Source organism: Myxocyprinus asiaticus, chromosome 18, assembly GCF_019703515.2.
Source record: "Myxocyprinus asiaticus isolate MX2 ecotype Aquarium Trade chromosome 18, UBuf_Myxa_2, whole genome shotgun sequence".
NCBI classification, from domain to species: domain Eukaryota; kingdom Metazoa; phylum Chordata; class Actinopteri; order Cypriniformes; family Catostomidae; genus Myxocyprinus; species Myxocyprinus asiaticus.
Window position 1 is genome coordinate 24131563 of NC_059361.1, and position 23438 is coordinate 24155000.

The 23438-nt window shown below is 36.8% G+C and overlaps 1 protein-coding gene across 1 annotated transcript in view; it reads left to right on the top strand.

Annotated features, from left to right (window-relative positions):
* Nucleotides 1-17723, top strand: part of LOC127455973 (neuritin-like protein) — a 56227-nt gene extending 38504 nt beyond the window's left edge. Inside the window, exons 2-3 of the mRNA XM_051724204.1 lie at nt 3064-3214; nt 13971-17723. Coding sequence (XP_051580164.1) covers nt 3064-3214; nt 13971-14259 — 440 coding nt within the window. The 3' untranslated portion in view covers nt 14260-17723. The remainder of the gene's footprint in view (nt 1-3063; nt 3215-13970) is intronic.
* Nucleotides 17724-23438: the final 5715 nt, after the last annotated feature.

Here is a 23438-nt window from a genome sequence, read left to right on the forward strand (position 1 = left end):
TTGTGAACATTAACTTTGGTAACATGCCATGCCTACTAACTCCAGTAAACCTTACTTGCATACAGCACTGTGTTTGTGTCTGTAAATCTTTAGGAACTGACAAATAAAAATGTTTTCCGTTTATTTTGATTTGCTCCCAATGGGATGTCTGCGAGAGGCACGTGTAACAGACCTCAGAAGCAAATGTGTCTGTTCAGCACTGGTCTGGCTAAGGCTTGCATATTCCACCTCATGAATAGGAGATGGGCACGTATGTGGCCTACACCTTGCCCATCTCATGCTCCAGAAGGCATCTGGATTCATCATCTTTAAGTATGTAATGTGTTTGGGGTTTGAAATCTGTCAACAATTCACATTCACAGTATAACACAGACTTGAGTGGTTTTATAAAATGATAGATAGATAGATAGATAGATAGATAGATAGCACTGTCCTTCAATCTAATTACAGTAAGTCACTTTAGGGACATACATGTATAAGGATTATGCAACTGTTTTGCTCTAAGCACTCCATGCTTCTTAAAACACCACATTATTTATTATGATGTTTTTGTTTCAAGGTTTCATAACATGCTTCTTTAAAAGATGATGTTAAATAGTTTGATCATACACCGATCAGCCACAACATTAAAACCACCTGCCTAATATTGTGTAGGTCTCCCTTGTGCCGCCAAAACAATGCCAACCCGCATCTCAGAATAGCATAGTCCAAGTACCTGTAATCTATGGTGATTTCGACAATGTGGCTGAACTATACTTACTGCATTTATTTGAGAAACTTACAAATCTGTTTTAGTGATGCTTGTGTCACAGAAATTACACACTTCAGCTGGAACTCATTTTTATCTTTTCTAGGCACAATGTTACACCCATGATATCCTCTTATGTCCTTTTTGGTATATTCAGCAGTCGATTTGTCCTCCTCTTTTCTGTCTCGCAGTCCTTCTTTTTCAGTTACTCTTTGCTTTCTCATTCCCCCTCTGCCTTACCCACTCACGCAAGTGCCCTGTTTTATATAATTTATTTATTTATTAAAGAACCTCATGGACTCCCCATGGATCTCTGGCACCACAGATTAAAAATGTATGTTGTGGTTCAACAAGCCCTGTGTCTGCCGCCTGGGTCAGAACGGCTGGCTGAGCAGAATGGGCCAGGCCAGATCACATTGTGTGTGGGTGGACAGCACTCAGATATATCAGAGCTTGGATTACACAACATCAGTAATAACATTACTAATGCAGGCAGTGCTACAGTCTACTCTTAAGCCCTCTGGAGTGTCTGCCAGAGGTACAAATTCAGAAACACGTAACTGAGTACAGTAAGTTATGATCCAATGAAGATTTTTGAAAATATATGCTTTTTAAATTATTTTTCCTCCCAGGCTGCTCAGTTTGTTTTTTTGTTGTTGTTTTTTTTTTCACCCAAAAAGACAATTCAGTCATCATTTAATAGCTCTCATGTTGTTCTAAACACATATGACTTTCTTTCATCAGTGGAACACGAAATTAGATGGTAGGCAGAGTGTTAGCCTGAGTCACCATTCACTTTCATTGCATCTTTCCATACAATGAAAGTGAATGGTGACTGAGGCTTACATTCTGCCTAATATGCCCTTTTGTGTTCCACTAAAGAAAGAAAGTCCCACAGGTTTGGATGACAATATTTCTGTAAAGTGATTATAATATGCAGCCGATGCTCACTTGCCTTTCTGTGTATTCTGGGAATTTCTAGGGAATTAACGTTTAAGTTCACTGGAATGACTCCCTGGGCAGTGTACTACTGTTTTAGTGACCAGATTGAGACACAACCTGAATATCCCTGTGACAGTAATCATCAAACTGCATCAATCTTTCTGATTTCTTCAGTCGTTTCCATTTCCCTGCCTTAGCGATTCTGAAAGAATTCTTTGTCTTCTTCACATCTCTTGAACTACTTGGTTTTCTGTCCTTCTCCAGATCTTCATTAAATGTTAATGGGGATGATTGAAACCAATAATCCTCAGACCTCACTGCAAAAAGATCACTGAAAATCAATAGGTTTACAGCAGTGAGGGAATGAAGCTAGCAGGGTGTGAGAGAGCGAGAGCGAAACTCTCTCCTATCAAATATTAATCATGCATTTCTCAAGGGACTCAGGAGAGTGCTGGTGATTTGCTGTCTGACCCAATTAAGAACCTCCTGCATATCTCACTTAGGTTCACAGTGACTTCCATCTGTAGTTTTAATGTCAATAGGTATAGGTTATGGAGAAAGGAGAAGCAATGGAAGAGGAGGGCTAGTCTGGGGTCTCTTGGTGAGAACTAGCATGTTCACATGAGAAGCAGGATTTTGTACGCTTAAAGGGATAGTTCACCCAAAAAGGGAAATTCTGTCATCATTTACTCACCCTCATGTGTTCCAAACCAGTGTGACTTTCTGTTTCTCTGTGGTATACAAAAGGAGATGTTTGGCAGAATTTACTTTCATTGCATCTTTCTTCAGTATCACATATGTGTTTCTCCCATATCTTCAAGGTAAGAGATGTGAGACCTTGTTTTCTGTTCTAACAATAAAGCTTTGTTAGAATCTTCTATTTATAACAAAAAACGTATTAATAACGAAGAAGCCCACAAACTTTTGTGTTATGGTGACTGTTCTTCATTGGGTCTGAAAAGAAAAGCCATTCATTGTCACCCTGCTAGTCTGTTAAAGGAAAATCTTGCCTGGGAAATCAGTGTGTTCTCAGTAGAAATATAATTTTTTGTTTGAGATTTTGAGGTTTGAGGTTTTTGCTCTAATGTAATGGGCTAAGTTGCATCTTTAGTTATTGTTTTGTGCTTTGAGCTCAGTTACCTATTGTTATTACTGAATTTTACAGCTTTAGAAAGACCTGAAACATTTCTCCAAATGTTTCCCAAATGACAGAAATGTAATTGCATATTTACAATTGAACATATATTCTTTAAAATGATTTGTTGGCCTTATACTTTTTATACTGTATGTGTCTAATCTCAGCTTCATCTCTTTTGAGCCTTTCAAAAGGCGCAAACTTGTGATTGTTATTGTTGTGTCTCTATTTGTTCTAGTGCTCGTCCCCAGTCCATGTTCTGCTTCAGTCACAAGGAGGTGTGGCTCCATCTATAAAGGGTTTGCCCAGTGTCTGATCACCCTGGGAGACAGTCTTTCTGTCAGTGCCCAAAAAGATGAGGATATGCAGGAGATTGACTCTGTTTGCAAGTAAGGACAAAATCCTACACAAACACACATATGCATGAATGTATATATGGTCATTATATACAGATGTCTACATGAGTACACTAATGAGAAGGACAGGTCAAGATTACTTCTCTATAGTGGCTCCAAAAACTATTTTAACACTCAAGTAACTTAAAAATGTATGATTTGTTATTGCATTAGATAATAAAATATCGAACCAGGTGGCATTAAAAAAAATAAAATAAAATAAAATAAAATTTTATATATATATATATATATATATATATATATATATATATATATATATATATATATATATATATATATATTATATATGTGTGTGTGTGTGTGTGTGTGTGTGTTTGTATATATATATAGCATAAGCACACTTTTCCAGCAAAATATTCAACAAAAAGAAGTTTGTTGGATTTAAATGATAAAATAAAAGATATACTGTTCACAATTACAGTAAGACTAAACGTATTTAGGCACCTTTAAGTTGTCAAACTTAGTGGTACATGTCCATAGTTAATGTTATGAATTACACTGCTAGGACATTTGTGTGAACATGAGGGTTTATAGTAATGGCAAAAAATGACTGTGAAAGGTGAAGTTAGTACTGAGAAAAGATCTAGCATTTTTGGCAGATACCCCTTTTGAACTGGTTTAATATTTTGTTAACTAATGCAATGAAATTCATACATTTTAAGTGTGGCTTTAAGGATTATTCCAGGTTCAATACAAGTTAAGCTCAATCGACAGCATTTGTGGCATAATATTTATTACCACAAAAAATTATTTTGACTTACCCCTCCTTTTATTTAAAAAAAGCAAAAATCTGGGTTCTAGTGAGGCACTTACAATGGAAGTGAATGGCGGCCAATCCATAAACGTTCAAAAGTATAGCCACAAAACAAAAACAATATGTGTGTTAACATGATTTTAGTGTGATAAAATCGCTTACTAACCTTTTCTGTGTAAAGTTATAGCCAGTTTAACAACTTTGTTGCCATGACAATATAATATCAACAAACCTAAAATGACTTTAAAAATTATGATTCAAACAACTTTACAGCTCAAATAATACATGAGTTTTCACAGAAGAATTAATGTGTGCTTTTATAAAATTGTATGCTTCACATTTCTGACTTTAAACCCTCCAAAAATTGGCCCCATTCACTTCCATTGTAAGTGCCTCACTGCAACTTCGATTTTGCTTTTTTTAAAGGAAAGGACGAGGCGAAACTATTGTGGTAATCAGCATTATACCACAAATGCTGTCGACTGAGCTTAACTTGCATTGAACCCGGAATATTCCTTTAATTGTCCAGATAGAATTTAGGGCCACAGTATATTCACCTTCTTCCATCCATGTAAAATACCTCGCTCACACCTCAGGATCATTTGACATAAGCTGTTCATTGCGTTGTCACAGAGAGTCTGTGATATAGAGTACCACAGTTCACTGACATGACACCTCATTTATTCTCCATCTTTGTTTCTTTCATCTCATTCTCTCTTTCTCTCTTCTACTCTTTTCTCTATTTCTTTCTCAGCTCACTCATCTTTCTTCTCCTCCCATATGCTTAAGTAGATTTTCTAATTAAAGTCTATGTCTCTCTTTCTCTGTTTCCTCTGACTAAATTCTGTCTGACACTCTATTGATCATGCATCTATGATATGACTTTATATTATGTCACACCCTGTCGCTGCGGTAACTCTTTAAGTATTTATTGTGTAGCAGCATGGTGCTTTTAAAGAACAGTTACTTTTATATCCTCCAGTCTGTCTCAATATTTTACAGTGATATTATCATTAAAGAAAACTGAATGAAAACATTTTCATTAACTGAAATTTGAAATGTAAAAATGTAACTAATAAAATATAACATTATTTGAATTTCTTAACCAAAATAGATTTTCATGACTCCAAAACTAAATAAAATAAAAATAAAACTGACTTAACTTAAATTATACATTTTCAAACCTTTACAACTCACCCTCATTAAACAAGCAGTGACATCAGATAGTGACAGCACTAGACAGCACTAGACAGCCCTGAAAAATTAAATGCCCTTAAACATATTTCAGTCACGACAACTCTCTGAATAAATCTATTCAGAGAGTTAAAATGAATGTAACATGTTGATATGTGTGATCTTGGTGGACTAGACCTGCTTACGCTGCTGCTGCTACTGCAGAGCAAGTACGATGACTTGCTGCTGCTAGAACATACACAGACATGCTTTGCTGAGCATGTAGACATGCTGCTGCTCCACAGTAATAAATTGGCAGCGGCTATTTGCACTATGCAATAGATGCTATTTGCGTGTTAAGTGTAAATAGCAACAAAAAGGCGCAAACCCCTAATTAAATACTAACATACAGTATCACTGCAGCATGTTTATTGTGTTTATTTAGAGTCCCACAGACACCCTACACCGACCCCTCAACCTAACCCTAACCTTCCCTTACAAAAATTAGCCATGGTTTTGCTACAGTAATCATAGTGTCACCATGGTATTTTGTAGTAAAAGCATAGTAACCAAAAATTAAAAATGGTTACTATATTAACACCATATTACTGTAGTAACACCATGGTTAATTGCATTAAAACTATGGCTTCTGCTAAAAAACATGTTTACTACAATTACTACTGTAAAATCACGGTTAATTTTACCCAGACCAAACCTTTCCAAATCACTGCGAGGAAATCAACCTTTATATTAATTTGTATTTATTATTATAAGTAGTATTAAAGGAAATATTTTTGTAATAATTTTTTTTTTATTGATTCTTACAATAAACAAAGAAAAGCAAAAACATATATATGTAACGTCTGACCAGGCTCCCATCCACCAGAGAGAGCCCTCACCTGAATATTGAACTCTTGTCACTTCCTGTTCCTGCCACATCAGTTCCTGTTTGGACATTCTCCATGTATATAAGCCATATGCCCACAGTATCACCTTGCTAAGTATTGCCAGTTATCTGCCTTACCAAGCATTGTTTCTCTGCCATTGTTTTGTCTATTGTTATGACCATTGCTTACATTTGCTGGATTTACGTCTCTGGATTACTGTTTTTGGATTTGTTGCCTGAGGACCGATTTATCTGTGTTTTGACCCAAGCCTGTGACCTGACTAAGTTTAAAGAATACTGTTTGAATTGTTTGAGCAACACTTCTAATAAATATCCGCTAATGGATCCCACTCAGCCTACCTCATCCTTACAATATACACAGAATCAACATTTAAACCCCACAACCACCCCTCCCCCTCCCAATCCCCAACCCCGCCCTGACCCCCAACAAACATCCCTGTGGTCACACATGAGTATATACACAAAAAAGCAAACAAACACACAAAGAAAAACACACATATATAATAATCATACACATTTAAAACTATACTACTCTCTCCACCGCCCCACCCCGAGAGCCCTTCAAATTCTCCAAAAGTTACCCCGTCTTTTAAATTACACCTTTAGGAAGGCGCCTGGCTGAAAAGCCACTACTGGGCGGTACGCTGTCAGAGCCAAATCTTCGGATTTAGACCAATTGACTCTGTATCCTGAGAATTTAGAAAAGGATTTAATAATTCTGTTGAGGCAAGGCATAGATCTAGAAGGGTCGGAGACAAATAATAAAATATCACCTGCGTAAAGCAAAAGCTTATGTGCCACACCACCCCTGGAAAATCATTCTCCTTTCTTATCACAGCTGCTAATGGTTCCAGGCCAATACAGAACAGTAATGGGTAAAGAGGGCAACCCTGCTGGGTGCCCCTATCCAGAGTAAAATAATCTGAAATTAATCCATTTGTTTGTACAGCCGCTTATGGGTGTCTATAAAATAACTGGAAGTACGTTTACTGGAAGTAATCCATCCAGTAAATGTACTCCCAAACCCATACATTTCCAAAATCTTAAAAAGATAATCCCATTTTACCATATCAAACGCCTTTTCGTTGTCAAGTGAGATGGCAGCGACCGGAGTCTGATCATTCGCCACTGACCACATGATATTTGATGAAATGCCTAATGTTATCAGAAGAGCTGCAGCCCCAAATAACCCCACCTGATCTATATGTATAAGAGATGTCATAACTTTATTTAATCGATTAGCCAAAATTTTTGACAATATTTTAACGTCTAGCTGGATCAGGGAAATTGGACGGTAACTCTTACACTCGCTTGGATCTTTGTCCTTTTTAAGAATCAGACTGATCCGCGATTGTGTCCTGGTTGATGGAAGCTTTCCATTCTTTAATGATTCCGTATAAACTTCTAGCAAAAGTGGAGCCAGTTCTGTAGCATCAGATCTAAAAAAGATCCTGTAGGCAAGGCCTTAAATACCTTAAATCCAAGGTTATCTCAGAATCAAGATAATTTATTTGCTCTTTCGTCAGTTTAGGGAGTTCTAATGGTTCCACAAAGTTTATAATATCTTCATTAGCAGACGAAGACATGGAACTATAGAGATCAAGATAGAATTCTTTAAAAGCATTATTAATACTGTATCAATGACTGAGCTAAATATTTCATCACCAGCAGATTTCACTGAGGGAATGGTAGAAAGAAACTCTCTCTGCTTTTTATATCTAGCCAAAAACTTCCCTGCTTTGTCCCCCGACTCAAAGTATGACTGTTTTGCCCTGAATAGCCAAAACTCCACCTTCCGTGTCAAAATAGTATTATATCTGTATTTCAGTCGGGTCAATTCTCTGAAGCCATCAAACAACATTCGCTGCTTCAGCTCTGCCTCTGCACCTTTAATATTCCTTTCCAACTCCATGAGTTCCCGTGCTTTGGATTTTTTGAGGAATGAGGCATACTGTATGATCCAACCCCTAAGATCTGTCTTAAGTGCCTCCCAATCCACACCCACAGAGGATACTGAGATCCAGTTGGTCTCCATATAGACATTGATTTCAGCCTTTAGCGTTTGTTGGAATTCAGGATTTAGCAAAAGGGACACATTAAAGCGCCAACTATATGATTTCTTTTTCTCCGTATGTGGCAACGCCTCTAAACTCACCAGGGCATGATCTGAGACTAAAATATTTCCAATTGAACAATCAACAACAGATGAAATGAGGGACTTAGATATATAAAAGAAAATCTATTCTAGAATAAATCTTATGGGCTGATGAAAAAACATTATAGTCCCTACTAGATGGGTTCAATAGTATCCAAATATCTGTAAGACCAAGAATTTTACACATCCTGTGAAGCGTCACTGTTGATCTAGGGAGCTTACACACTTTTGCTTCACTATGATCAAGGACTGAGTCCATCAAAAGATTAATGTCTCTTCCCAGTATTATATCATGAGGGGTGCCAGTGGCTTGCAACATCCCTTCAAGATCTATAAAAAAGCCCTGATCATCAGCGTTAGGAGCGTAAATATTAGCCAAAATCAACCTTTGCCCCTGATTTTTTGCTAAAACAATAATGACTCTTCCAAATTTATCTTTAATCAGTTTGAGACATTTGAATTGTTGACGCTTTCTTATCAGTGCAATGACTCCCCTGCTCTTACTTGAGCCAGCACTAAAGAAAACATGTCCACCCCATATCTTCCCAAATTTGTCAGCTTCCTGCGGGGAAAGATGCGTTTCTTGAAGAAACACTATATCATATTCCTTATGTTTAAGAAAAGAAATAACCTTCCTTCTTTTTATGGGGTGCCCCAACCCATTCACATTCCATGTGGAGAGAGACAATCCACTCATATTAACATTTGACATTTTGACATATTAGAAAAAATAGATTGTGTGTCAAAAACAAAATTATAAAGACCACATTCCAACATCAGAGCAACAAACAAACACCAAACTTCCCCCAGAACAAAAAACAAAAAAACAGAAAAAAGAAAAATGTGCGCATTAACCCCGTGCACGACAGCGCCAACCACCGTCCATCCCTCTAAACTCAAACAGTCCATGTACGCCTACGAGATCCCCCGCGACAACTTTTGCCGTTGGATCGCTCAAGTACGGTGTTTCTATACAAATTTTGTGAGACAGAATTACACAACAGAAAATAATCTATAAAACAAACTCCAGCCAATATGAGGCATAAGCACAAAGAGTGTGTAGATTTATCCACATAACTGTCCCGAAGGTGTGTTCCTCCACAAAACAAACTCCAGCCACTAGCGAAAGCAGCACAATAAAAAAAAAAAAAAAAAAAGGCCGTTCAGTTTCCTCGGGCAGTGAAACTAATGTTCAGTGAGCCGGCTCATTCGGCTGTTACATGAGTGTAACACATGCCCTAATCACTCTAATGATTTGCAAGAAATATTCCAAAAAACAAACTCCATCCAATAGGAGGCATAAGCACAAAGAACATGCAGATTCATCCACATACTGTCCCGAAGGAGTGTTATTCCACAAAACAAACTCCAGCCTCTAGGCGGAACCAGCAAAAAAAAAAAAAAAAAAAGGCGCTCAGTTCCTTGAACAGTCAAGTGAATGTTCAGTGAGTCAGGCCCACTCGGCTGTCACACAAGAGCAACAAATGCCCTAATCACTCCAATGTTTGCAAGAAATTTTCAACAAAACAAACTCCATCCAATAGGAGGCATAAGCACAAAGAACATGCAGATTCATCCACAAACTGTCCCGAAGGAGTGTTATTCCACAAAACAAACTCCAGCCACTAGGCGGAACCAACACAAAAAGAAACAAAGAAGGCGCTCAGCTTCCTCGGATGGTCAAATGAATGTTCAGTGAGTCAGGTCCACTTGGCTGCATCAAGAGCATTGCATAATGACTTACTCATTCCATTGACTTTATGAAGGACATCACTTGCATGTAATGGGCATGTAAATACTTTACGGCCATCCTTAGTATCCATTCTCAATTCGGCCGGGAACATCAGTGCAAAAGCGACCTTCTGTTGATGTAAGAGTTTCTTGCATTCCTTGAATCACGTTCTCTCTTGTCAAAGTCGCAAAGTCTGGGAACAAGAAAATGCTGTGGTTCTTCCAAGAAAGCCTTCCTTTACTCCTCACCTCGCACAACATAAGATCATAAGCTCGTCTAGGAATTTCACCATATTTTGGCCTTCTTCGTTCTCAGGAATTCCAACAATTCGGATGTTGTTTCGCCGGTTACGATTCTCAAGGTCTTCCAACTTTTCCCAAACGCACACCAAGTCCATCTTGGTCGCTAGCGGATTAGTAGCTAATTCCCTCTCTGATGACTCCAGATAATTGACCTGTTTCTCGATGTCCCCCACTCTTGCAACCAGCTCAGTGAATTTCATCTCTATGGCAGTAATCGATCGACGTATTACAGCAAGATCCTCCAAGTCAGAAACGACCTTTGCCAGCATTGCCGACATGCTCGACAGTTGACGCTGAATCTCTCCTGCCACACCGTCCAAACTGAGTCCCCGGTCTGTGGCCCTGTCAGGGGTATCAGCTTGAGCATGTAAGTGTCTAATAATGTCTATAGAGCCCAAGGATTTTGAATTCTTTGACATATTGTCTTCATAGGACAGTTATGGAACAGGGTGTATCGAATTTCACCGGTTTATGACACAAAAAGTATTAAAAACTAGCAGTGCGCAGAGCTCGCTGTTCACACGTCTGACCCTCGCATGGCGCCAAGCGATTCCTATTATAGGAAATATTAAGATTCAAGATAGAAAACAGGATGGGATAAAGTGGGTCAAAAGGCAGATTAGAACCTGTGTCATCAGCACAAAAAAGCACATCCACATTGTCGTCACACACCACGCCACTGCAGCAAAACTAGGGGTGCAGTTTGTCTTCAATTTCTGTGTTTCCACCAGACTATTTGAGTGCAAATAGTCACCCCGTGTGACAGATGCTATTTACACCTAGTGCAAATAGTCATTCCGTAATAAATTTATAAGACATGCTGCATCAAGCATGTAGAACATTTAGAGATACATATAATCCCTGTGAATCTAGACAGGTGTTGTTGGGGAGGAGGATGGTTTCAGAAAGAAAACTCCCATAGTGCTGTAGTGAAACCTGCAAACAGCTGAGGAAATTTAAATGATAGTTGAGAGAGCGTACACATGTATGCAGATTACATGTCTGCAAACATATCAGATGCACCATGCGAGCTGATTGGCTTAACAGATTAAATTGGTTTACACATTACATGTTCAAAGGAGCTTGTGCATATATAGAGTTTCATGACTGGATCATTTAAATTATATCAGATAACATATTCAGTCTGGTGGCACTAAAATAATAAAATTAAACTAAAACCTGAATATTCAGTATTCTGGAAATAGAAAACTAAACTGAAAATAGAAAACACAGAAAAAGCTAAAAACTGAAAACTAACAAAAACATAATTAAATTGAAAGGACAAATTAAAAATAAAATAGAAATAAAAACTTAATTCAAAACCCATTTCAAATTCAGAAAAGTCATTTACACCACTTACTGAATGAATTATGGTCTGGACAACAGCATTATATGGTGCTACGTTCAGTATTCAAGGCATACACAGCCAGCCATTGAGCACCCCACTATGGTTCTGTTAACACAGCTATTTCAGAGTTATTCCTCAAGGTGCCAATTAAACCAGCCACTGAGCTCACTGATCGCGTGCATACATGCATAAACACAGGTATGCACACAACCACACATATACACATTCACACACACAAAGGTTCTCAGGAAGTTTGACTGATCATCTGTCAGGGGACCCTTTGAAACAGTAGCAGTCTCCCACCAGACTGAAAGGGTCAAGCTTAGGCCTAGACTGTTCCTCTCGCTGAGATCTCAGAAGAACAGCAGGAAATATAAACATAATTTGTGCTGTATGACATTCATAGTGTTGTTGAAGGACAAATTTCCACTGTGTACTGTACACAGTATTTCACTGTATAATAGGTAACAGACTCTCTGCCCTTCAGTGTATGAAAGAAGAGGGGATTTAACATGAAAACCAAAAAACATTAAAATGACAAAACAAGTTTTTTGCATTATCCTTCATTGTAATTTTTTGTCTTAAAAAACAAGATATTCACTCCAATGTTTAACTTATTCATCACTGTTTATTTTCTTAAAATTCACAAAAGTGTGTTGTTAGCAGTTTTCAGGATGGCTCTGTGTATCGATTGTGGCTGTAAACTATGTCTCCAACCCACATCAGTTTACAGCTCTAGCAGTGCTGCAGCACTTGAGATGGGTTATTTGTTTTGACTTGCGGTGTCATTTTGAGCATCCTCCAGAACTAATCCTTAAATCCTCACTCACTAAAAATGAACAATACAGTGTAAAAACATTGTAGCCAGTGTTGGGTAGGTTACTCAAAAAGTAATCCACTAAAATTTACCAATTACTTCTCCAAAACTGTAATCAGATTACTTCAGCGAAAAAGCTATCACGTAATGAATTACTTTATGAAACACTTTTCACAGAAAAGTTTTTTTTTTTTCCGCTTAACGAGTTTAGAATAATGTCTATTTCTTCTATGGCTTGACAATATGCAATAACAAAGTTGTCAAAAGAATCGTATATAACCACCTCTCATTCGCCGTCACACAAGTATCCGTCTACAACAACAGGTGGAAAATTATAAATGTAACTATAACAATAATGATAATTGAAATATAAATACATTTTATGTTCAAGTTGAATATGTTTTTGTATGGTTTTATGATTTATTCACACATATATACTGTTCATAAAGTGAACCTGCAGAGTTGCATTCAAGATGCATGTTAAGAGCGAACTGCTCCCTGTAAAGCTAACCAAATTTCGAGTACCTCCTGAGATGGTCTTTGGTCATTTGCAGCATTCTCATAGTCAACACCATTCTTGCTAACTGTTTTTGGATGACTGAAACAAAAAAGAAAGTGATAACTCTTTACATGCGTGTGTTCCACGAGACACGTTCCCGCTGCACACCTCTGAAAAAAACATCAATGGCTTTTCTGTTGTGTGTTCTTAAAAATATAATAAAGTGAGTTTCCTCAAGCATATGTCTTTGTGTCTAACAGCATTTCTTGTCATTTGTCACTCCAAGACATCTTGCAGGTCGCCCTTCTTGTGAAAATTACCCACCACTGTGCATGAAATATCCCGCATTTGGTGGGTCGTGTGTGCTTATTTCAAACCTTGGGCTACTATGGTTTTGTCATTTCCCGATATTGTAGAACATCATCTGTCAATGGGCGTCTAAATCTGCATCGCAATATTTGTCAGATATCGTCGATATCCGATTACATCGTCAAATTGCTCAACCCTAATTTTCTCCTTGTCCATTGTCACACGCCCTTCAGCTGTCACAGAAACGTAAACAGATGTACATATGAACATGTATGAAATGTATTATACATAAATAATATTATTTTAGAAATATGTGTAACCCAAGTAATGCATTTTAAAGTAATTAACTTTAAATAAATTGAAGGTAACTGTAATCTGATTAAAATAATTTAAAATGTAGTGAGTTACACTACTTTTTTGGACTACAGTAACTAATTACTTTGTAATCAGACACCAAACACTTGTGGTAACCTGTAATTGTTACCCTAAAGAGCTATCTGATCTAACCCTTAATTTTAATCTAATGTATTCCGGTTATACTCAGTGATATTAAATCATATTTTGGACTTTTTTTTGTTTTTTTTGTTTTTTTTTTCAGTGAAGCATTATAGAGTACAGTAGAACTTCCTTGTCCTTCGTTTTAGACTATGGCTTGAGTTTCAGGTTGCAGATTTATCTTTATCAGAGATTGTCACTTTTTATCTTGATTAGGTATTATATATGTCTGTTGCAGATCCTGGGATGATTTTCATGACTGTGCAAATGTGGCCATGGCTGGATGCCCTGACGAGGCTGCTGCAGTGTGGGAGTCTCTGAGACAAGAGTCCAAAAAGATGCAATTTTCTGGAAACCTGTATGAGATGTGCTCCATTCGTAGCCAATCGGCAGCTGCCTCTGATTCCCAAAGCCCAGATGAGACCAATCAGGAATTGTTAAAGGGACACGCCAGTCATAAAAGTGTGACTCAGTACACTTTTCTGACCTTTTGTTTGCCTGTACTACTACTGATTCCATGGATATAATCACATCTATCTGCTTTCTCAAAAAGAATGTGCAGGACATTGACAAAGATATTGACTGGTTTTGTTTTGACATTTCCATAAAGATCTTATCAATAATAAGACTAATTCTATGCTATAAATCAAACTTTTCAAAGCAAAAAAATAATGTTATTTTCACACAGGGGATAGTACGCAGACAAACACATGTTTTCAGGTGCAAAGCTTACACCCAAGTCTGTCAAAAATAAATAAATAAATCTCTTCTGTTAAAAATGACAAAATTAATTTAAAGTACAAGCAGGGCACAATTCAAAACAAATAAATTAAATTCATTAGGTGGACCAAAAAATGCAACTCAAGACCTGATGAGGACAAATCAAAGAGCTGACAATGCCGAAAGATATTTAAAAACATTTGAACCCCTTTAAATTAAATGAGAATACTCTAGTAGAGTACCACTTAGTGAGCTATGAGTATCAAAGCAATGTAAAGAGCCCTCAAACATTTTTATTATTTCACTTTGTAGTGTAATCTTCTTTTGTAGGCCTTTGAGATGATTAACTTTAAGTATTACTCCAATTTAAAGTAAATCTAAGCAACACAGCTCACCTACAAGCTTTTTAGCCTGAATGTCTTTGGGTGATGGTTTAAACTCTCAGTTTCTTAATGACAGGTTCATTGATTCAGTTTAAAGGAATAGTTCAGCCAAAATGAAAATGTTGTCATCATTTACTCACCGTCATGTTATTCCAAACCTGTTTGACTTTCTTTCCTCTGCGTAGCAGTGTTTAGCAAAATGTTCAGGGGCGGGGAGTGAGTTAACAAATAGCACAGCATTATACTTAAAGGTGTTTTGTACTAGTCTGTATCAGCATGGAGCTGGTATTCATTTGATGTTGGTTGGAGTACTATGTATAAACTGTATAATCTTACATTCCTCATAGCTAGTTTTTATTTATTTTTTTCAAATATACCTGTATGTATTTGTAATTACACACACACACAAATCACTGCATGATGGTAATATACTGCAAATATGACTGATATGCTGTAAAGAAGAGCTTATTTAATAGGTCTAAATGAATGAGCATATTATATAAACCAGATCATCATATGTAATGAATAGATGAGGAAAATCAATGGGTGTTAACAGCATGAACTCATACATATCTAATGAGATCAGATTATGAATTATTATTGCAGTATATATATACAGTATATTTCTGTGGATACATGATTTTGTGTGTAAAGCAAATGTGCTGTTACAGAGGTTGTTCAAAGGATCAGCTTTTATTACCACCACACTCAACGCTGGCTCTGCCCTGCTCAGCAGATTCCTCAATCAATGTAATTTATGTTTAATTTTTAGATTTAATTGGCAATCAATCACATTTGTCAATGCAGTAAACTTATTAAGGAAGGCAAAAGCCATTTATTTAGCCAGAATTGAAAAATAAAAAAACTTCAATGGGGGTCCGGGGAAGGATGGCCACTTATGTCTCAAAATTCGTTTTTGTGTGGTAGTTCTGTTTACTTGAGATTTTTTTTTAAATTGTGTATAAAAAGTGCTTAACATAGCTGAACTGAATGATCAAAGGCTGACTGTCAATGATGTGACTCATGCTTTTCTTTGCCATAACTTCAATTCCACTATTGTCATAGCCACTGAATGTACTTTAGTAGAATCTTATCAACTATAGGATTAAACTCTAATATACTAGTAAGGGCTAATATGTACAGACATCAATCCCTGCTAAATAGTGCTCATTATTTAATGTATAACTGTGTGTCTTTAATAATACATGAAGACAGCAATAATTTGCTTAACAGGTGCATTATACCAAATGCATGTAAGAGAAATTTATATCAATAAGTGTGCTTTCTCTTTTTATTTTGATCTCTTATTATATATTGCTGATCATTCCCTCATTTTCAAGCTCTTACTCTGGTGCCCTGCTTACTAGAAACAAATTGAAGATCACTTAATTGTCTTTTTAAAAGTCACATTGTTGACTGCAATTCGTGAAAGGTGTCTGAGTGAAAACTCCCATATTTGAATATGCTTATTGTTTAGGGTCATTTTTGTCTCATCGTGAAACATGCCTGTCTGCAAAACTATTTGCTACATATAATAAATAAAAGGTGCTGGTCAACACAGTTAACAGTAACTGGGATTGTGCCCTGGTTTATGCCCATAAAACAGTTTTTTCCCACCTTTTACAACAATATGTGGTCTCCAGCAGAATATGTGTACTCTTACAAATCTAGTACTCTCACTTTGAATGCCAATTTTTTTTTTTCTATTCCTCTACCTCTTCTAGGTATTAATATTTGATGCATCACAGATGCCTCTGTAAACACAGACCCACCTTCAGTTAGCAAGACAGAGATTACCTCTCATCACAGCTGAATCCTGCTCAGAACACACATATATAAACCCTCCAACACTGGTATGAGTCTGGTTGTTCAACTTAAATTATTTTTATGTTAGGGCATTTGTAAGTATAGGCCAACGCGCCAATGCTTTTTGCCTAAAGAATGCACATTACTATGTAATATTGCTCTAGAATTCATGGATTCTAAACCTTTGTAGAAAAGGTAATTTTTGCAATTTAGCTTATTGACAAAGTTTGGCCACTATTTCGTGTGTATTATAAGGCAGCTATAATACTTATTGATGTTGTTAGTGAACTGTGTGCTCTGCTGATGATATAAACTCTGACAGTAAGCCGGTAACAGTTTAAAGAGTAATGTGGATGCGTCATTGTTTCATTGCTCATACATAATGTGTTGTGTTTATGTGGGTGTCTTTAATTGCAGGAATAGCCTACTTACTATTTTTCAGCTTCTTAGGGTTCATCACAGTACAATTCAGCAACACTGTAGTGAAATTTTTACTGACACTCCCTAATGAAATTTAAATTTTCATTCAGCCTGATCTTATGAAAATTACATGACTGTGCCAACAATTTAGCAAAATTACATTACATAGGCGATTGCAAGTATTGCAGGGGTTCCGAGGTGAAATGTCCACTGTGTGGCGCTAAAGGAGAGTTAAATGTCCTTCCAAACAGATGCGGTTTCTCAGGTTAATGCTCTAGCGAGTTTTAAATCAACAAAACGTACTAAACCTAAACCTGACCGATGGTGTCATAAAAAGCAAATGTGAGATTAAAAAAAATGCAATTGCTAAAGCAAAAAAGTGCTATTTATAATTTTTTTGGCTAATGTGTCGATTCACATGCTCTTCAGACCTCGTACATCAGTTCTTCGCATTGCATGTGGTACACTTTATCAGCTGAGTGGTAGTTTCACACCCAAATTAGATTGTAAAAGTAGTTGATTATGTAATGCAAAGGTTCAAATGTATCGCCTCACAAGTCGTGCACTGTAGTAAAAATGTTTTGAGGTCATAAGAAGCACTGTGTCAGGAACAGAGTGAAAAGGAAGTGTTTATAAACTGATAATCTGCCGTTTTAGTCATGATGTGTGTGAAACTGAATAAAAATCATTGTTGTAGCGCCTCTAGTGTTTATTTCACCAGGAAACTGTTGCAATATGTAGTATAAGCCTTGTAAAAATCATTTAGCAAAAATGAAGGTATTTTTCTGTTTTTTGAAGGTCAAGTTTTCTAATTAACTCCAAGCATAATACACAGTAAAATGTCAGATTGGATACTCCTCTGTACTTTTTACTGGCATAAATCTTCACTTTTGTAAAGTATAATTGAATAGAGAAGAATAACTTCATTTTAACAGGCTCCAAGTTCACCAGAGGTAACACTAATCACCCCAATGGTAACTTTATACAAATCATGACTATCAACCAGTTACAACAAAACAACAACAATAGTCATTAGAATTAAAACTATATATATATATATATATATATATATATATATATATATATATATATATATATATATATATATATATATATACACACATTTATTATATTTCTCCATAAGTTCCCTTGTCTTGATGAAACATACATCATTTATTCAAGCACAAGGGCTTATGGGTATCCCATATAGCTGCAATTTTGTGCTGGATTATTTTGAGTTTTGAGTAGTACTCAAAGTCAAAGTTTAAAGAACGTATTTTGATTTGAGTTATGATTCCAAAATGTGACATTTCAAATACTGTTTAATTAGGACCACTTGATTGCTTTTATTAATGACAACTTTAGGGTTTAGAGAGTAACAGTAACTTAATTAAAACTAATAAGAATAGGAAAAAATAAAGCTTAAGTTGAGTCAACTATTTTATTATTATTATTATTTTTATTTAGATAACTATTAGTATTTAACAGTGTATATACAATTATAAAACAGGAAGCAATCCTTTCACTTCTTGCTAATGCAAACAACGATATCTGATATCGTTCAGGAAGATTTTGTCACTGTTAACCTGAATCATTCCCCTCTCAGTGGTGATATTCTGACCATTAATCAACTTATGGCACAGTAGACAGTTTGTGCTTGATTTAGGTGAGAGTTCTGCTGAGCCAGTCGTCCTCTGTGCAGATGTTGCATAGCCACAAAAAGTTCACAGGTGGGGTTGCATAAAGTCGACTATAACTAACATAGTAGACACTGCCAGTCTGAAGTCAACTAGTTGCTTTCCACGTGATTTACAAAACGCTTCTGTACGTCATCCGATTTTATTAATATCAGTCTGCACGTGGTGAAAACAGAAGTGAAATCTCTACGCTGCAGCGTACCGAATAAGGGTACACTCTTTTGCTGTACCTGTGCTTCAATAAAACAGGCACAGGGGTGTTTTTAGCTTTTTACAGTACTGTCTGAAGCACAGATACAGCAAAAGAGTGTACCCTTATTGGGAGTCTGGGGACATGCTCCCCCGGGAGAAACTTTTTGTAAAAACGGCACTAAAGCATTTAATTCAGGTGACTTTAGGAGGTGTATTTTTACCTTTTCACAAGTAGCGAATCTTTACCTTTTCACAAGTAGCTTTATCTTGTGTAGCAATTATTGTAACTATGGGCTACAAAGCACTGATAAAAGACTTATTCACACAGCACATCCAGCACTGGTTAAAGTTTCTCAAAATCAGCAACCTTTAAAAAATAAAATAAAAATGGACTGCTTACCATGGTATAATGATGGTATCATATGGTAATAATGCGGATGTACACCACGGTATTTACATAGTACTCCGATGTACAGGTAAAAAAACATGCAATGATACTTTTTGATACCCGAGTTGTATAAAAGCTGCTCACGCAGGTGTTGATCTTTATAAAGACATTATTCATCGCTGTCAAATGAAGGATGCACTTGCAGGTTTTTTTTTTTTTTTTTTTTTTTTTTTGCGAAACCGTTTGACTTATTCTTTGAAGGAATTGATTCAAATGAGTAATTCATTCATAAATCTGGCATCACTAGTACGAGACAAACGACATGATTGCTAAAATATTGTAAGGGAAAATGTTTCTTCATACAATCTTCATACAGAGGATAATCTGCTGGCTGTTACAAACATTTGCTGGGGGTGCTAGGAGGGTGCTATGGACTTTCTTGGGGAGGCTGAAGCACACGCTAGCCCCTCCTTAGTGCCGCCTCTGATTTCAAGAAGACGACACAGATGCTACAGTAACCTCCAGTATAAGCAAAGTGGCCTTTAAATATAACAGAAATACTAGTGCTATGCATAATTATTTAAAAAGGAACACGCTAGTGCTAGTTAGTGATTTTCAACATGATTAGTACAACTTTGTGTGTTTGTATATCTGACCTGGTCACTGTTCGCTCCTTCAAGAACGCATTTCAGTGACAATTAGAAAAGAGCTTAAATTTGGAGAATGATGACATGACGGAATGCATCCCCATGATGTCACAACTAGTCGAAATAGACTCGACTACTAGTCGACTATTTAAAATCAGTAGCCATGCAACCCTTAGTTGACAGACCCACTCACAATCTCCCAAGACTCATGTCAAACTATAAGACGGCTTGCATTAATCAGAGTCCTGTCTGATTGATCAGGGGAGGATGAGATGTTTGATCACATTTCACCTCCTTCACTTCCAACACCCCCTCTCTTTCCTCTCACCACCACTCTTGGCACCTGCTCTGATCTGTCACATTACTGCTTTAGGAAGGGCCAGGTGATATTTTAGGAATCCTGTGAAGTGTGAAGAGTGCAGAGATGAGTGGCTTAAAGTTTGCTCAGATCATACTATGACTCCAACTTAGTGAAATTCAGTGCATTTTATACTTCAAATCAAACTTTTCTGAACAAAAACAATGTCATTCCTACATAGCAGACACATGTCTAGACTGAGATACAAATGTTTTCAGGTGCAAAAGTTCCCTCATTGTTTAAGTCGGACAAAGTAATCCCCTTACAAATTACAAACGTAATTTTAAATGCAAGCAAGAGCATATTTATTTTCCTAAAGTTCTTTTTGATTTCCATTCAATAGCATCCTGTCAGTGCTCATATACTCCTCATATTATTTACATTTATGCATTTGGCAGACGCTTTTATCCAAAGTGACTTACAGTGCACTTGTTACAGGGACAATCACCCCAGAGCAACCTGGATTTTAGTGCCTTGCTCAAGGACACAATGGTGGTGGCTATTGGGATTGAACCAGCAACCTTCTGCTTACTAGTTCAGAGATTTAGCCCACTACGCCACCACCAATCATTTGTAATTGTAATTTGTGTCACTTCACAGACAGTTTAGAAACTGAATTGGTTTATTTGACTTAAAAGATAGTTTTGTGTCATGTTCATAGACCTTTTTGTCACAGAATATAGTATGACGGATGGTTGAGTCTCACAAATTCTAGTGTGTATTAAATACAAAAGCACCAAGCATCTATGTGATATTTAAAATTGCTAATTCTTTCAAACTCACTCAGAATAATATTGTTACATCAGCAACTCTTCAATCACCCAACAACAAATGTGCCATGATAGATAACAGCCCTTAAAATCCTTCTCCATGTTCACTCATTGAATTCTGGAAGACTAAAGGTAATTTATCACTCAGGAAAATTCTGATTTGAACCATTTCCGTTCCCAGCAAAACTAACATACACGCTCTCTCATTAAAACTCTGCCAGGGGCTGAATCAGGTTTACTTTCTGGATTTCTCTTTCTCTTGTGGAAGGATACTAGAGTGGAAAAATTTATATTTGTTTCTCTTTCTCACAATCCTCCATTTTCAGGTGGTCCTCTCTCTCTCTCTCTCTCTCTCTCTATCTATCTCTCTCTCTCTCTCTTTCGCTCTAAACTTTTCCCACTCTCTATGAGAGATTCATCAGAAATGAATCAAGGTTCAATCTGATGTTGTGAGAAAATGGGGGATGGAGTGGTACTGATGGAAAGGGAAATATTAGATATAAAGAGAGATAAACAAGAGAGAAGAAATTTATATGGAAAGAGGGAGCATGAACAAAAGATTGCATTTGTACAAAAAAAAAAAAAAAAAAAAAAGCTGTATCAGATGAAAATACTGTATAAGCACATGAAAACCAGCATTTACATGTTGATATGTTAAACACATATACATTGACAAGTTCAGCAGCAAAACTTGTGAAATGTTTGCAGCAAATTTATGGCATGTAGTGATTGATGCAAATGTTATTTTAAATTTTTTCTCTCTCTCTGCATTTATTTATTTAGCTGAATCTTTAGAACACACCTCAAGGTTTTCTCTTTGGTAATAAACACTATAGTGCTTAAATTACCAGATTATTGAACACAAATGGTATACCACTCATCAACAGATATACAGCAGAGCTCTGACTTCAGGAGGACAGGGGTTATTTACTCTGTCATGTTTCATGTATGTGAAAGTGAAAAAATGTTATGTGTGTTTGTGCTCTTACAAAGCTGTGATTCATTTTCACTGCTGCCATATTTTAATTCCCTGCTGAGTCCCTGTGGAAATCACAGGCGGCAGTGGTGGGCTTGCAATCTATCTATCTATCTATCTATCTATCTATCTATCTATCTATCTATCCATCCATCCATCCATCCATCCATCTGGCTGTTTCTGTCTGTAGGTGAGCTCTCTCTCAGGCAAAACAATTACATTTTTTTCTTTTTCAAAAAAGCATCAGGCTTCATTTAAATGAGTCAGGCTTCCTAAGCAACCAATTGGCCAGGTTGCTAGGGTGGGTAGAGTCACATGGGGTAACCTCCTCATGGTCGCTATAATGTGGTTCTCACTCTCGGTGGGGCACGTGGTGAGTTGTGCGTGGCCGCAGAGAATAGCGTGAAGCCACCACACACGCTAGGTCTCCACGGTAATGCGCTCAACAAGCCATGTGATCAGATTGACGGTCTCAGACATGGAGGCAACTGAGATTCGTCCTCCGCCACCCGGATTGAGGCGAGTCATTACGCCACCACGAGGATTTAGAGCACATTGGGAATAGGGCATTCCAAATTGGGGAGAAAAGGGGAGAAAAAAAAACTTCATTTAAATGGACATAAACACTTGTCCTAATTTATTAAATAAAGGAGTAAATTATAGTGTGAATGCTCTCTGTTCCATCAGACATCAGTTGTTCATATGGCCAGATATACTGTACATTAATCCAAAGAAACAGGAGGCTCTGCTAAAAATAGCTATATTCTAAAAATAGGTTTTCCTCCAGAATGTTGGATGTTTTTAAATGGTTATAGTCAGTGTGGAAGACAGAAGACATTTATCTTTAATAAGTCTAAAAAATAAGATGTGGTTGGTATGAGAAAAATGCCTCTGACAAATTTCTCCACACTTGTGAAGGTTCTCTCTCTCTTGTGAATGAAGCAATGTTGCTCAAATTTGTGGATTTCTTTTATTTATTTATTTATTTATTTTTTGCCAGCAGTTGATGAAGACACATTACGGTGAAAAAATATACCATGTTTAAAATCCCCTGCGATATAAAATAATAATAATTAAAAACACACATTACAGTTTATTTTAATCGCTTTGGTACACTTTTCACATGCAAGTGATACATTTTCAAAACTCTTAGTGCAAAACACCAAACTGATCACACTTGTATCAAAGCTAGTCGTTCTTTCAAAACTTCCTAACATGCTTTCATCAAGGTTGTATATGTTTCCTTTCATATAATCACTGTTTCATATCACAAGATTTTATCATAATCAAAAGTACTTACAAATGAGAGTGTCTCACAAATTTGTCACTGTCCTTTAATTTGCTTCACA